This window comes from Patella vulgata, chromosome 5 (assembly GCF_932274485.2).
Source record: "Patella vulgata chromosome 5, xgPatVulg1.2, whole genome shotgun sequence".
NCBI lineage: Eukaryota > Metazoa > Mollusca > Gastropoda > Patellidae > Patella > Patella vulgata.
Genome location: NC_065883.2, coordinates 4,233,705 through 4,249,176, shown reverse-complemented (window position 1 = coordinate 4,249,176; position 15,472 = coordinate 4,233,705). Strand labels below are relative to the sequence as shown.

The 15,472-nt window shown below is 38.5% G+C and overlaps 2 protein-coding genes across 2 annotated transcripts; one reads left to right on the top strand and one right to left on the bottom strand.

The window, feature by feature from the left end:
* Positions 1–949: 949 nt before the first annotated feature.
* LOC126822596 (carbohydrate sulfotransferase 4) lies at positions 950–6,244 on the bottom strand. Its single transcript, XM_050551565.2, has 4 exons — positions 6,190–6,244; positions 3,985–4,085; positions 2,274–2,580; positions 950–1,995 (listed from the first exon to the last, which is right to left on the bottom strand). The coding sequence occupies exons 1-4, from the start codon at positions 6,222–6,224 to the stop codon at positions 1,182–1,184; spliced, it is 1,257 nt and encodes a 418-aa protein (XP_050407522.2). The 5' UTR covers positions 6,225–6,244; the 3' UTR covers positions 950–1,181.
* A 1,765-nt stretch (positions 6,245–8,009) lies between these two features.
* Positions 8,010–13,350, top strand: LOC126822589 (carbohydrate sulfotransferase 4). The gene is made up of 4 exons (XM_050551554.2): positions 8,010–8,099; positions 8,944–9,336; positions 10,736–10,979; positions 12,178–13,350. The coding sequence occupies exons 1-4, from the start codon at positions 8,012–8,014 to the stop codon at positions 12,971–12,973; spliced, it is 1,521 nt and encodes a 506-aa protein (XP_050407511.2). The 5' UTR covers positions 8,010–8,011; the 3' UTR covers positions 12,974–13,350.
* Positions 13,351–15,472: the final 2,122 nt, after the last annotated feature.

Here is a 15,472-nt window from a genome sequence, read left to right as displayed (position 1 = left end):
TATGCATTGTTCATCTATCGACATGTCAGTTTTAATTACATTTACTTTTATCTTTTTATCTGATTTTCCTTAAATATTACAAAATTTGTACATTGAAGGCAGTCACTAGTTAGGATCTCTTACTGAATGCAGTAACTGCCCTGTCAGTACTGTATGACGATATATGTATATTTATGTTCCGGTATATTAAAGAAGTCTGTTATACCCGAAGAGAGAATTTACACCTCTAAACTATCAAATGTTCTCCATTGCATTTTCACTTATCCAAAAATCTCGAAAATGACCATTTGTATTGTGATAATTTTGCAATTTTAACCATGATATTTCCTCCTAATATGACACCGATTCGGCTCCATATAATATTTATTTTACTCTGTTGAAATTTTACCACAATATTTCCTCCTAATATGACACCGATTCGGCTCCATATAATATTTATTTTACTCTGTTGCAACTGAGGGCCATTCGTCTACAAACCGGCATGTTCGTAAAAGAATAACCATGGCAGTTGGAAATCGTAGACGAGCATTTGTGAACATAATATCGCTGCTGTTCGGGCCAAATTCTTCTACCGTGCATTGCATTCGTAACCATAGTAATATAAAATTACCAAATGACCGAAATACTGGTGAGAAACATTTTACATCTACAGCAACACAAAAACTTTTACTGAAGAAAAACATGTTTGTACCACCAAATCTATTCGAGAGGGAGAGGGTCGTTTGTCTAAACTCGTGGGTTTTCTCCAGGTCCCCTAATTCCCATCGATGATACAGCGCGCACGTGCAAACCATTCGGCCATCCAAACCCCCTCAATCGATACAAATATAGGTATTAATCAATCACCACAAATATAGGTATTAATCAATCACTACAAATATTCGTACTGATCAATCGATACAAATATTCGTACTGATCAATCTCTTTTTATTATGACAAAGGGAGAAGATGACCCGCCCTCTCTTCTCACGACAGCGATTTTATAAGTGTGCTTTAAATTGACTTTTTAATATACAAGGACTTTTTATTTTGTGTTTTTACCAATTTTAAGGAGACTTTTAATATACACAGACGTTTGTATTGCATGTTTTTACCAATTTTAAACAAATTAAGTGTAAATAATTTAATTAAATCAACCTGTTCGTATCATATCAACACCAAGAACTGTCAGTTTCAACACATTAAGCCAAAACTGGGAGTCTAGGTGGTACACGAAGATCTATAGTCCTATCGCGGAGTACGTCACTACCTGATACCGGTAAATACCCAGTCATTCGGTACACTTTCTGACAATTCTCATCCACAGCTAACACACCTTTATAATTTATCTCCTGTCGCCACCTTAACGCGGTTTTCGTCGAGTTCTTCCGACTGACACACGTGACACATTTTCCGTCCCTTTTTCCGTTTGTAATGGCTTTAATATGATCAGTTACGTCGTCATCGTATTCTAATCCAATAAATTCAAACATTCTTCTGGCTATTTTATACGGATCGCGAATTAAATCCTCATACATCAATCCTATAATTCTATCCGGATGCTGCTTCATTAGTTTGGTTGCCATGACGATATCTAACCACATCGTGTTACAAAGTTTCTGTGACGTTCTGTTGTATAACTTAAGAGGCGGGTCCGCGCGCTTTAGGTAAAGTTGGGATAGAGTTGTCGCCCTTGGATCACGGAGAAGATAGATGACTTTAAGATTTGTGTCTATTTTCAAAAGTTGCCTGATGGTGTACATCGATGTCCTGATGGTTTTTATTGCTGTTGCGCTCGACTGTGTGCATTGTTTATACAATGTTGCTAGACACTGGACAACGCCCATCAACCCCGGATTACTGCGACTACAAGCCGTAAACGGAGTCGTTTGGTGATACAGGAAAGGGAACCTATCTTGTAAGGTCTTCAAATCTAGTTTCAAAAAATCACAATTGAGGTACGATTCCAAAATTTGCTGAGTTAGTTCTTCAGATGAGCCCATATCCGATATGTCCCTGAAATATATAGTAAAGATAAATTATGTAATTTCGGGAATAACACATGGTTCAATTTTATTTCTATAATTCAATTGCGCGTAGGGGTCTTTAGCAGGGTGAGGAAACCGGAGGACAGGCGAGCCTACTCCTTGTCACATACAACCGAGGATTCGAAACCACGCCACTCAATGACAGACCTTGTGATACAACACGTACGTGCTAACCATTCGGCCACCCCCCCCCCCCTCCCCCGATGAAAAGGGCCCTCTTCCTAAATAATAAGTGAAATAGTTTACCTGGCATTATCTAAAATAAACATGGATGGTCTGGAGCGTCTAGAATTGGCTTTATATTTGTGCATAGAATGAAGAGGTTCAAAAAAATAAATCACATCCGGGTGTGCGCCTATTATACTTCCGGTAAAGGAGGAACCACTGCGCATGTATGTAACTATGATAACTCTTTTCTGGGGTCGTGTTGCTGTCCATCCAAATTGTTCCAATATTTTATTCCTGGATTTATAATCGAGAATATTTGACAATATGGGTAGTTCATCTGCTCGTTCTTCCATTGAACATTTTGTTTGTCGTGTATGGATGTTATCTGAAATACAAATAGATGCCGATGATATCATATATCATAGCGAATCTTACCCCACTCTTCTTTCCGGGGCTCCCTACCCACCCTTCATCCCCATCGTTCATCTTCCGCTACCACTGCTCCTTTTCCATTGACCCCTCCTCATCTGTTCGTCCCTATCCCTCCCCACCCATCCCCTGTTTTTTTGACCCCACCCCTCTTCTCCCAGCTGCTTTTCTTTCCCAAATCCAAGATTTGTTTACACACAATAATTTCTACCCAGTGTGTCTAATTCATGATTAGTCGAATTAACAAATTCTTTATATTCTGGCACAAGAAATGTAAACAAACAGAGAAACTGACGGACAGAATACCCCTACCGCACCCCAATTAAAGTGTATACGTTATCTCCACATGTTCACAGGCTGTATATATAACTCTGTGTATAAGATATATCCGATTAAACATGTGTATAAGATATAATGTTGTATATATGAGTGTATAAGATATAATGTGTATATGACCGTGTATAAGATATAATGTAGTGTATAAGATATAATTCTGTGTATATTAACGTGTATAAGGTATAATGTTGTGTATATGAGTGTATAAGATATAATTCTGTGTATATTAACGTGTATAAGGTATAATGTTGTGTATATTAACGTGTATAAGATATAATGTTGTGTATATTAACGTGTATAAGATATAATGTTGTGTATATCAACGTGTATAAGATATAATGTTATGTATATTAACGTGTATAAGATATAATGTTGTGTATATTAACGTGTATAAGATAAAGTGTTGTGTATAAGATAAAATGTTGTGTATATTAACCTACCTGTTAAGAGTATAAGATATAATGTTGTGTATATGAAAGTATATAAGATATAATGTTGTGTATATGAGAGTGTATAAGATACATCCGATTTAACATGTGTATAAGATCTAATGTTGTGTATATTAACCTACCTGTTAAGTGTATAAGATAAAATGTTGTGTATATTAACGTGTATAGGATATTGTGTTGTGTCTATGAATGTATATAAGATATAATGTTGTGTATATGAACGGGTATGCAAGTTTATAAGATATAATAATTATTGTGTATATTAAATTGTATACGATCAAATGTTGTGTATATGAACGTGTATGCAAGTATATAAGATATAATATTGTGTATATTAAATTGTATAAGATCAAATGTTGGGTATATGAACGTGTAATAGATATAATGGTGTGTGTATGCAAATATATACGATACATAACGTGTAAAAAATAAAATGATGTGTATATGAAAGTGTAAAAGATATACTGCTGTGTATATTAACCCAACTGTTAAGTGTATAAGATATACTGCTGTGTATATATTAACCCAACTGTTAAGTGTATAAGATATACTATATACTGTGTATATTAACCCACCTGTTAACTGATGGTACATCAACAATAACATAATAACAACACATACTGTTATTATTAAGTTAGAATTCATCCAATATCTCTCAACCTTCCGGGATACAAATCTACAATTAAAACAAATTCATTTATATAGATAACAAGTTCAGGTCGTAAACTGGTTGGGATTTGTGCGGCGGGATCTACCTTGCGAGTGCCTTGGTATTTGACGGAGAAACTAGCAAGTAGAAGGCCACAGATCACCAATGATTTCCCCATTGACTTTAATGTTAATTCTCGTCTCTTAGACCTGCTCCAACTTTTTCCCAAATTTTCGTTGGCTAGAACGCTTTCTACCACAGATGGAACAACATGTGGCAACCTCTTGCCCAAAAGCACGTATGAGGTTCATCATGAAAATTTTAAGATATACAAGCTGGAAGTAGAGACACTTAAACATGCAATTTTCCGCAGTACATTTCAACCTAACCAACCTCTCAACTCTTGTATCCTTCCGCCTCAAAATCATGAATATTCAGCAAAACCTGGTAGAAAATGTATATTCAACCTTCTTCATCAATTCTATACCAAAAAATCAACAAAGATCGCCATGCAAAAAGGGGAAAATGAGAAAGGCGGAGAAGGACTAAAAATAGCCCTGGCCTTTGTTTCGTGGGTGACAGCCCAGGAATAGTGACGGTCCAGGAATATTTGGTGAGCTGTGCCCAGATCGCAACGCCGCTTTCTGTCAACAAGGGTTCGTTTACGGGAGAACGCTGGACCGGAGACGGTGCTGCGCATTTTAGCAAATATGACGACATATGTAGATTGTGGGTTAGGTTTAAGAATATGGGGGAGAGGTTAAGTCTCCACATAAGCACTGATATAAGAGGATGGAAATTTAGTTTGTGATATTTCCTAGCGCTAACCCTGGGCCAAGCCTAACCTAGCCCTAACCCAACATATGAAGTCATATGTGCAGGATCGTCTCTTCTCCGATCTAGCGTTCTCGTTTCTGTGCACGCTAATGTGTAACCGTTCAACAATCATTGGCAGTTTGATATGCATAGGCGTACGAAAAAGGAGGGGGTGGGGCGGAAGCTGCCCCCCTCTAACTTTCAGGCAATGTGACTTTTCGGGCAGACGGGTAAAGTGAAAAAAAAAAAATACTATTTCATATACATGTATTTGGCAAAATAATGTGGTCGAAATCTAATAAAACACTAATTTTACTTTTCTTTTAATTGAATACCACAAATGGATTAAAACATTTTGTCTGGAGCCACTCTACTTTGTGCGACATTTTTCGAGCATCGGTTATTATTTGTGAATGCAGTTCCAACAGTATGCCTGGATGGTTGGAAATGAAATCGGCATTTTCGGGCATTTCAGGTTCTGCCCCCCTAACATTCATCGAGCCCGTACGCCTATGGTTATACGAATAGGCCATAGCGCCGCTGTCACGTAAAACATGCCCTGACTGACTACGCACGGCATGGCGAATGTCCGACATCATTAGTCCGGAAGAGGATGTAAAACCCCAAATGGATTTCCTCACACCAAAGCTATATTATAGACACCATTTTCTGTCCTAATATATACAATCTGATTAAAGTACAGATCTATATTTCGTTTCGTTTTTTATAGTTTCGATGGCCACTACTATATGGAGATCTGACCAGTTGTAGTGGAAGGTCGCGTCATAGGTCATACGAGCGGCTTTTCACCCTATGATGTCCGACATTGATTAATTAATCAGCGTTGAAGTTTCTAGTAGAATACCCACAGTTCTGTGCACACCAAGAACGCGGGTTACACAGCAACTTCTCCAGATCACAGTGTAGTAAAGATAAATAAAGCAAAATTTTGAACTATAAAAAAACGAAACGAAATAGGGTCTGTTTTATAATCAGATTGAGCATTGTTCTTTTAGAATATTGCCTTGAAAGTAAAAAAAAAAAGTGAAACATGGTTTCTTCAACGTCCTTCTTTTCTGCAGCAACTGGGCTATTGGTTTACCCAAAGATTCGTGTATCAAAAGGCCGCCTCATTGGCCAATTCCTCACAGCATCCAGAACACGTCAATGATAACAACTCTTCCAGATCCTAGTGTAGTAAAGACAAGTTTAACGAAACTTTGAACTATAAAAACGAAACGAAATAGGATCTGTGTTTTAACCAGATTGTAATAGACACAGACAGGTTAATTAAGCATGTGATAATATATCTTACCTGATAAATTTCTTGTTATCTGTAAACTTCAACATATTTGGTTATAAGAAGTAAACCTGGTAATTTTACACTTTCTACAATAAATAATCAATGAATCGATATAAAGATCGATTTTATCGTCATTCATACTACTATATGTGAATATACATATTCGTGTATTATTGATGTGTAATATCAATACGGATAAAATATGTATAATATACAATAGTCTCTCGTGTTAGAAATTTGAGAACCCGATCATGTTGATTGAAGGTGGAGGGGGGGGGGTAATTTTAAATATGAAACATGCAACTACTACAGTATAAAATCATGTTGACCGTTACATAGCGCCAACCATCATGTATGTCGTTGCTATCTCGCATGTTTCCTGGAAACAACTCTGCTCGGCCATTCTTCTCCTTATTCTTCTCTCCTTCCGAGGGGGGGGGGATCACGTGGCTAAGTGGGTAAGACGCTAGCTCGCTAGCCTGGAGGTCGGATGTTCGATCCCTGCATTGGCCGAGAAAGTTCATCCAGATTTTCCGGCGTGGTTCTCCCTTGTCAGTGATGCAGGACGGAGGGGCTGACAAGGAAAGCTGTCTAGTCGTTCGGATGGGACGAAAAACCGAGGTCCCGTGTACACATTGGCGTGCACGTAAAAGATCCCATGGCAGTTGGAATTCGATATAAGAGTAGGCCGTAGTGCCGCTGTCCGGGCAAAATTTCCCTCATAGCACACTGTATGGCGTATGCCCGTCTTCATTAGCCCAGGTTAGGAGCAGAAAAGTAGGACGTTAAACTCCATTTCATTTCATTTCCTTCCGAGGGGGAGAGAGAGAAATAGAGAGAGAGAGAGAGAGAGAGAGAGAGAGAGCACGTAAGGGCCATCAGGGTTTCTCTTCGATAATCAACTATATTCTGAGCTGTAATTATTCATCGCTTTCCATCAAGACCGACGCCAACATGGCGCCTAACTAAAGTGGTTTCTGTAGGGAGTTTTATTCATTGACAGGAAATATAGTGTTCTAATGACTTTTTAACAATAATAAAAGCTATTGAAACATATAGTACTGGTATTGGTTTATCATCTATTTTAACTTTAACTAACCATTTATTTTGATATTAAGCCATCGATGACGTGTGATAAAGTATAAACTATGTTTAAAGGCATCTATTGATTGATCTAGCATCTGGCGGTTAGTTTTTGAATATTTCTGTATATTGAATGAAACTGGATATAGTTTTACAGGTAAATATATATAGTCCTAATTCTTTTTTAAAAATCAGTTTGGACCCGGGACTCGTCCCCAAGCACTGCCTATCGTTTTGGGCATCTTCTTTTTCTTGGGGGCGAAGCTCTTGGACAAAAGCCTAAGGCTCGGTCAGATAAAGTGCTATCGACATAAAACTTGGAATGCTTGGTCCTGTGAGGGACGGACTTCGATTATACCCTTACGTCACAATTCCAAGATGACGGCGATGACGCCATGTTCATTTCCTGATCTATATCACTCTCCCAGGTAGAGTTCTCTTCCTTTGTAGTTCACACTACCTGGATGTCGAGAACCTACTTGGATATTTATAAACCAGCGTCCCACTTATCCGCGAAAGGAATGATACGATTTTGGACATGTAAAATATATTATTGTACTTTGAAATCTGCAGGTTAGAAGTTTACACCTTCAACTTACTCGTCCTCAAACGCCAGTCGCACAATATCTACACTGGTCCATGGTTCCCTATAATCGCAACCAAGAAGATCTGACATTCACAATGAACTACAAAATAAAATACGGTGTACTGATCTTACAGTAATTTATATATGTTTTTTTTTGTTCCAGGGATGAAATCGAGTATATATGTAGCGTTTAGACTGGTCTTAATCTTGTCCCTGACCGTTTTAATTATATTTATAACATATACACACATCGGTAAGTCTAAACATTATAATTATATTTATAGCTTCAGTAGGTCAAAAAAATATAATTATATTTATAACATCAGTAAGTCAAACAATATAATTATATATATCTAACATCGGTAGGACAAACATTTTAATTATAATATTTATAACATACACCGCTTTAATTATAATATTTGTACAATATACACACATTGGTTAGTCAAATTACCATAATTATATGTTATAGCATATACACATCAATAAGTCAGCGTATCTAAATTATATTTATAGCATATACCCATTTCTCAACAATATAACTATCTCTTTTGGACGAAGTATGAGAATTAATTAGTGTTAAGACATCAAACTCTGATATTAAATACATACAGCTTTCGTTTGTCTTCTGCGGGGGGGGGGGGGCGAATGGTTAGCGCGTGCGCGCTGTATCATAAGGTCTGTCATTGAGTTAACTGTCATTGAAATACAATTGAACCAAGTGTTAGTCCCGAAATGACCTAGTTTGTGTCGTGTGGACGTTAAACCCATTTCTCTCTCTCTCTCTCCCTCTCTCTCTCTCTCAATCTCTTGTCTTCAGTAGACGTCGATATCTAATTTATTTCATTTAAACGAAAACAATTATACCATGTATTCGACCTGTCATCGAGCAGCAAAATTGTCCCTCAAGAATTCACTCATATTTGTTATGTTCGAAATAAACACCGTTTCGATGTTCAGCGTCGGTAATTCCTGGTAATGAGAACAAAGGGAGTTAAAAGGTCAGCGGCCTTGACATTTTCAAAAGACAGTTTACTTTAAAGAGTGGGGTTACTTCCTTAGTCATCTTTTGAATCAAAGTTAACATTTATTTGTAGATACTAGATGGAGAAGGCGATATACTAATAGAATACGAAATGTTCAACTTGAACCCAGCAGTTTGTCTTATGAAGGAAGTTCAGAAGCAGCTGTACGAGACACAGGGGCCCGGGTTTACCACAAACATCACACAGAAACAGTTGGCGAGGCCGAGGCCCGGATTTACAGCACAGAGACAGTTGGCGAGGCTGAGACCCGAATTTACCACACAGAGACAGTTGGCGAGGCCGGGGCGAAGATTCACCACAAATATAACCCAGTGGAGATTAATCCATTTACGCGGGAAAGTGATGAGCAATCCACTTTACTCAAGGATCCGGATTCGAGCGATGAAACCGTAGAGATTAATTCAAATAAAGCACATCGTCAAGTCGCTGAATATGCTTCTGATGGTAAGTGTTAGATCTTTTGAGTAACCTTGATGCAGTGTAAGCTCACTATTAACGGACTATCTGATACCATCTCTCAGATGAAATGGGATTTAACGTCCCACTATTCTGCTCCGTTTGGGCTAATGAAGACATACAGTGTGCTGTAAGGGAAATTGTGCCCGAACAGCGGCACTATGGCCTACTCTTATATCGAATTCCAAGCGCAAATGGTTCTTTTACGTGCCCGAAAATGTGTAGATGGGAGCCTGCTTTTTTGTTCCATCCCAACTACTATACGTTTTGCCTTGCCAAACCCTCCGCCTTGCACCACTGACAAGGAGGATTCACACCGGACGGAAAATCCCGCGGAACTTTCTCAACCAACATCGGGAACGAACTCGAGACCCACAGGCTAGCTAGCAAGCTCCTTATTCACTGAGCCACCGCGGCTCCCACCAACACGCTCAATTTATCTTGTGGTGGAATCGCGTAGCTAAATAATTTAGTAACTTGGACTTTTAGTGATAACACGTTCATATTTTGTTTAAAGGAACTATCATTCATATTTAATTTAGGTCAATATAGAATATTTAAAGGACAATATTCCTGTCAGTCATTATCACATATGTGATAGAACTCGTTAAATACATTCCAAATATAATTTTAACACAGTGATCATTGCTACGATAGATGTAGATGAGTAATGAAGACTTTTACAATTGGAAGTGACGAACGCAAAAGGAAAACACGAGTTATTCTTCTATATAACTGACTGAAGTAATGAGCTATAACAGATACACAGGCGAATTTCTGCCCACTGATAATTCCTTCGAAGACCAGAAGTTGTTATGTGAGACTGTGCGAGGATATCTGACAATTCAAAAAAGGAATTGAATGTCACTAGATAAAAGAGAACGAGAAAAATAGAAACAGTCCGTACATTCACGTGTGTTTATTCATTCTATACTTAATAGGGTCGGTGTCATGCGTTATTACAATATATATAACGTTAAATATTCATTCTGTTTCCATAGTTTAAACGGAAATCGGTCTGTTAACAACAGTTAGTTTTATGTATTGCTACACACATGTCTATATATGGGCATGAAATTTGAACGAAGACAGATGAATCAAATGACACAAACGAACACATGCAATGAAAAGTCTCTGTAAACGATAATGTTAATATTGATCTGACCATTTGTGCTGTACTCGAGTACTGTTGCTTCTATGTTGTATTCGTGTATTTCTACTCCACAAGCGTGGGCCCCCGCCAACCCCAACACACACACTCCCACACAGTTGACTTCAGATGTTGTTTTGATATTGATGTAAACTAAAAATTAAACCTACCACCGAGAGTGCTTTACGTTACTCCGTGTTGATTTGTCTATAATACAATGTTTTTCTTCGGTTTCAGATGCCTTTATATCAGATAAAATAAACAGCCTCAACAAATATTTCAATCATTTAAACTCTGCCAACTTGAAATCAAAAAGCAAACTTCTGATTGTGACGTACATGAGAAGTGGATCATCTTTTACCGGGGAAGTATTACAACATCACCCGGATGTATTTTATATGTTTGAACCGTTATTGATGCTGGAGAGGCATAGATCATTACATTTACCACTTCCATTGATGTTTATCAATCAACCAAGTATGTAAGTTAACTTATTACTCTATCTAGGGGTGTGGGGGTTTGGATCACAAAGTCTGTCATTGAGTCAACTGGCGTGGTTTCGATTCCCCGGTTGTACGTGACAAGGAGTGGGGCCGCCTGTCTAACCTCGTGGGTTTTCTCGGGTCCTCCGGTTTCCTCCCGCTGCTACAGACCTCTACGCGCAAGCGAATTATTGAAATTTAACCATGTGTTAGTCCCGAAATGACCCTGTTTGTATCAAGTGGACGTTAAACCACATCTATCTCTCTCTCTCTCTCTCAAGAGGAGCCACGGTGGCTCAGTGGGTATAACGCTGGCTAGCTAGACCGGAAGTGGCGGATTCGATCCCGGTGTTGGCCTAGAAAGTTCCTCTGGATTTTCCGGTGTGGTTTTCTGTCTAGTCGTTCGGACGATCACATGAGAAATTGAGGTCGTGCTCATAAAAGTTCCCTTAACAGTTGGAGTTCGATATACGAGTAGGCTATAGAGAAGCGATCTGGGCAAAATTTCCCTCATCACACAGTATGGCGTATGCTTGTCTTGATTATCCCAGTAAGAGTAGAAAAGTAGGACGTTAAACCCCATTTATTTCATTTACTCTTTCCGGAACACCCGATATCACTTTCTATTAGTTTGGAACAGTGACGGATGTAGATGAAGAGAGGATCCTCCCAATCCCACAACAAGAGGAAGATGAAATTGTCTTTTAAACACAATGTACAAATCCGAGGATGATGCCTGATATCAGAAAAGCGTATGACAGTGTCAAAAAATTATACACCTGGGCCCCGTAGACTTCGAAGACCTAGACAAGGACAGCTTCTGGTTGTTCGGGTGGGAAGAAAAATAACTCTTGACAATTGCAGTTCGTCTTCCAAGCCTGGAAATAAGGCACCTGTCACAGATAATGTCAGGCACAGATTCAGGCTTTATCAGACAAAAAAACCTTTATTGCCTGTCATTTTGTCTGGCCCTTATTTGTCGTTTGTATTGATATTATTAATACATGTCCAGCACTAAGATGAAAATATCAGGTACTATTTTGTCAGGTACATTTAAAACCATTATTTCCAGACCCGTCTTCATTAACCCAGTCGATGTTAACAAGTAGGACGTTTAACCCCATTTCACTTCATTTCATTTCATTTCACTTCCATCCTTATTTGAATTACATTAATTTCGGTTTATTTCTCTTTCAGCGGAGAACTAACCGAACCTTTGTATCTCGACGAATCCTTAAAGACCCTTGACAATCTCTTAAACTGTAGATTTACACTGATGGATATCGCCTCGTTCTATAACGCCCATCTTGACCGAAGTCGATCGACCAAACAGTTCTATTATTGTTCATACAGACTTCCCGGAGTGTTCGGCATCATCACCTGCTTATCGTTTCTCTACAACCATTGCTTGAAGGCCTCCGTGACGGTTATTAAAACAATTAGACTACCCATGAAATGGGCCCCGGTGTTAATGATGAAGAATCCTGGCCTGAAAGTTATCCATTTAGTAAGAGATCCAAGGGCTACTCTAAGATCACAGGCTTATTATGGAGGCTTTGATCTAAATAGTATTGGTTTATATTCTAGTCGATTTTGTCAAAGGTTAGAAAAAGATGTTAAAATGGCTGTAGCTCTGAAACGGCATAAAAATTCCGTCATTTTAAGATATGAAGATTTGAGTCGTGATCCAATAGGCGTATCGCAAACGATATTTAAATTTATTGGCCTCGATATAACCGATAATGTCCAGATACATATTATAAATATCACCGCTTCTGGACACGATGAACATTGTGCCTTGTGTGTATCTAAAGCGAACTCTGCACTCGCGTCTCAACAATGGAGACTAAACATGGACATCAATCATGCTCGAACAGTAGACTCGAACTGTCTGACCGTATATAACACGTTAGGATATCTTCCGGTGACAACACTTCAAGATTTTACAGATTTAAAAATAAGTCTGTTAAAAGATTCTGAAATAACCCTTTAAAGGCCGTTTTCACAAATTGATACGTACCATCGTACTATGAACGGAGTATGACGTCATCGCAGCCATCTTGTAATTTTGACGTCATAAAACAAGCATGTAACGTTTTATGTTGACCGTCATTGAATTGACGGAAAGTTAGACTTTTTCTCGAAGAGCGTCGCTCCCAAGAATGACATGAACAACATTTTAGTAACTGTCGGGGCCCATTTCCAAATCCAGAAATGAAAGCGGCGTGAAACAAAAAATGTATTATATATGCAGTCACTTTCAATTATTTCGCCTAGTGGACAAACTGAAGTGTCTTATACTGAGGCCTATTAACCCGCTATGGAAGGGTTTCAGATACAAATATATTAAATGCACTCACTTTCAGTTATTTCACCTCGTGGACAAATTGGAGGAGTTCTAGATACAAATACAGTTTGTAATACACTCTGCACTCACTTTCAGTTATTCCGCCTGGTGGACAAATTGAAGTGTCTCCTTATACTGATGTTTAATAAACTGTTTCAATGGCGTTTCTACACAGGTCAGACACAGGACACGATGAACATTGGTGTGCACGTAAAAGATCTTTGGCAATTGGAATTCGATATAAGATTAGGCCATAGTGCCTCTGTCTGGGAAGAACGTCTCTTATAGCACCCTGTATGGTGTATGTCCGTCTTCATTAGCCCAGGTTAGGAGCACAACAGTAGGACGTTAGATAGGGTTGTGCATTGCGGCCAAAAATCGTATTGCAATATATTGCGATACTTGAAAAAAATTTATTGAAATACTTCGATAAACTCAAGAGTTTATCACAAAGAACAGTTTTATTTTGAATAGTTTTTTGTTTTTACAACATTGGTCTTGGACACTTATTTTTTACTGCAAAGCCAATAATATGACTGAATCACGTGAACAAACATTTCTTTTTATGTCATTGTCGATTCATTGTTTACTGCACGGCCTAAATAATATGGCTGATTATCAAGTCTTTATAAACACTCTAGCTAACATTTAAAATTAAAATAAAAGTAGAAAAATCTCGATACGACAAAAATGTATCGATACAATGTATCACAGACGATCGTATTGCAATATATCGATATAGCAATATTTTTGACAGCCCTAACGTTAAACCCCATTTCATTTCATATTTATTATTTTCAGTATACTTAAAGGTGTGACACCTGTCTGATTCAGGTAAAAATAATTGAACTTAATTGGTTTGATTGATCAGTAAGCTTACCAACCAGCTGCATGGCATTAAATCTTCATTTCACCAAAAAAATTGGCCAATTTCACTTAATTCAGTTTCATCGTTGTGTGCTTAAACTGTTTACATAAAGACAGATGCCCACTTCACAAATCGATGATTATAATTTTCATCCAAAACAAATGAAATGAAATGAAATGAAATGGGGTTTAACGTCCTACTGTTGGCTAATGAAGATGGTCATACGCCATACGTACAGTGTGCTATGAGGGAGATTGTGTCTGGATAAAAGGCGCTACTGCCACTCTAATATCACGTGTATCACCATCCCAAGCTGAGGCTGCAAGTGTACAGTTAGCTACGTCATTGGCAGTAAAGTCGATAAGCCCCACCCGAAATGATAACGTGAGCGTTTTAATTGGACGGCATTTAGCGCAGTGATGTATTCTCGATGCATCGCTATGGGCAGTATCGTGTATCACTTCCGTGGAAGCGGTCGTTAAATAAAGCTATTTCACACACACACACACACACACCCACCCACACCCATATCGAATTCCAACTGTCAACGTGCACGCTAATCTATACAACGGACCTCGAATTTTCGTCCCATCCATTGTCTCTTGCCAGGCCTCCCCTACTGCACCACTGACAACGAGAACCAGAACGGAAAATCCCGATGAACTTTCCCGATGAACGCAGGGGTCGAACACTGGACCTCCAGGTTAGCAAGGCAAAATCCTACTCACTGAGCCATCGTGGCTCCCTCATCCAAAACAGAATGGTCTTGTTTGAAACGTTTGCTAGCAGAAACCTTGTATGGGGGAGGGGGTGGCATAACGTGTGCGCTTTAGATGACGTGAGTCAAGTGGGGTTTTCAATTCATTTATTGTACGTGACAAGGCATAGGGTTTCCGTGCAAGTTCTCCGGCATCCGCAAACAGCTACGGCGAATTATTGAAATATTAAATTGTAGCACGTGTAAGGCCCAAAATGACCTAGCTTTTGTCGAGTAGACGTTAAACCCAATTGCTCTCTTGCTCTAGACACTCCTATTTTCATGTTCGAACGCCGAATTATGTACAGACGGTTTGCCATTCTAATCTGACTTGGTAAGTAATGTATTGACTTGGTAAGTAATGTATTGACTTGGTAAGTAATGTATTGACTTGGTAAGTAATGTATTGACTTGGTAAGTAATGTATTGACTAGGTATATACAGGTATATACAGGTATATACAGGTAACAATGCTATAGAATACAATTCCTATTTATTACTGAGTGATCCCCGGTTGTAC

Coding starts and splice junctions, on each gene's coding strand:
- LOC126822596 (XM_050551565.2), bottom strand. CDS start 6,224: ATGTTGAAGTTTACAGATAACAAGAAATTTATCAG. Junction 4,086..6,189: donor GATAACAAGAAATTTATCAG/GTAAGATATATT, acceptor TTTTAATTGTAG/ATTTGTATCCCGGAAGGTTG. Junction 2,581..3,984: donor GATGTACCATCAGTTAACAG/GTGGGTTAATAT, acceptor TTTGTATTTCAG/ATAACATCCATACACGACAA.
- LOC126822589 (XM_050551554.2), top strand. CDS start 8,012: ATGAAATCGAGTATATATGTAGCGTTTAGACTGGTCTTAATCTTGTCC. Junction 8,100..8,943: donor TATAACATATACACACATCG/GTAAGTCTAAAC, acceptor ATTTATTTGTAG/ATACTAGATGGAGAAGGCGA. Junction 9,337..10,735: donor CGCTGAATATGCTTCTGATG/GTAAGTGTTAGA, acceptor CTTCGGTTTCAG/ATGCCTTTATATCAGATAAA.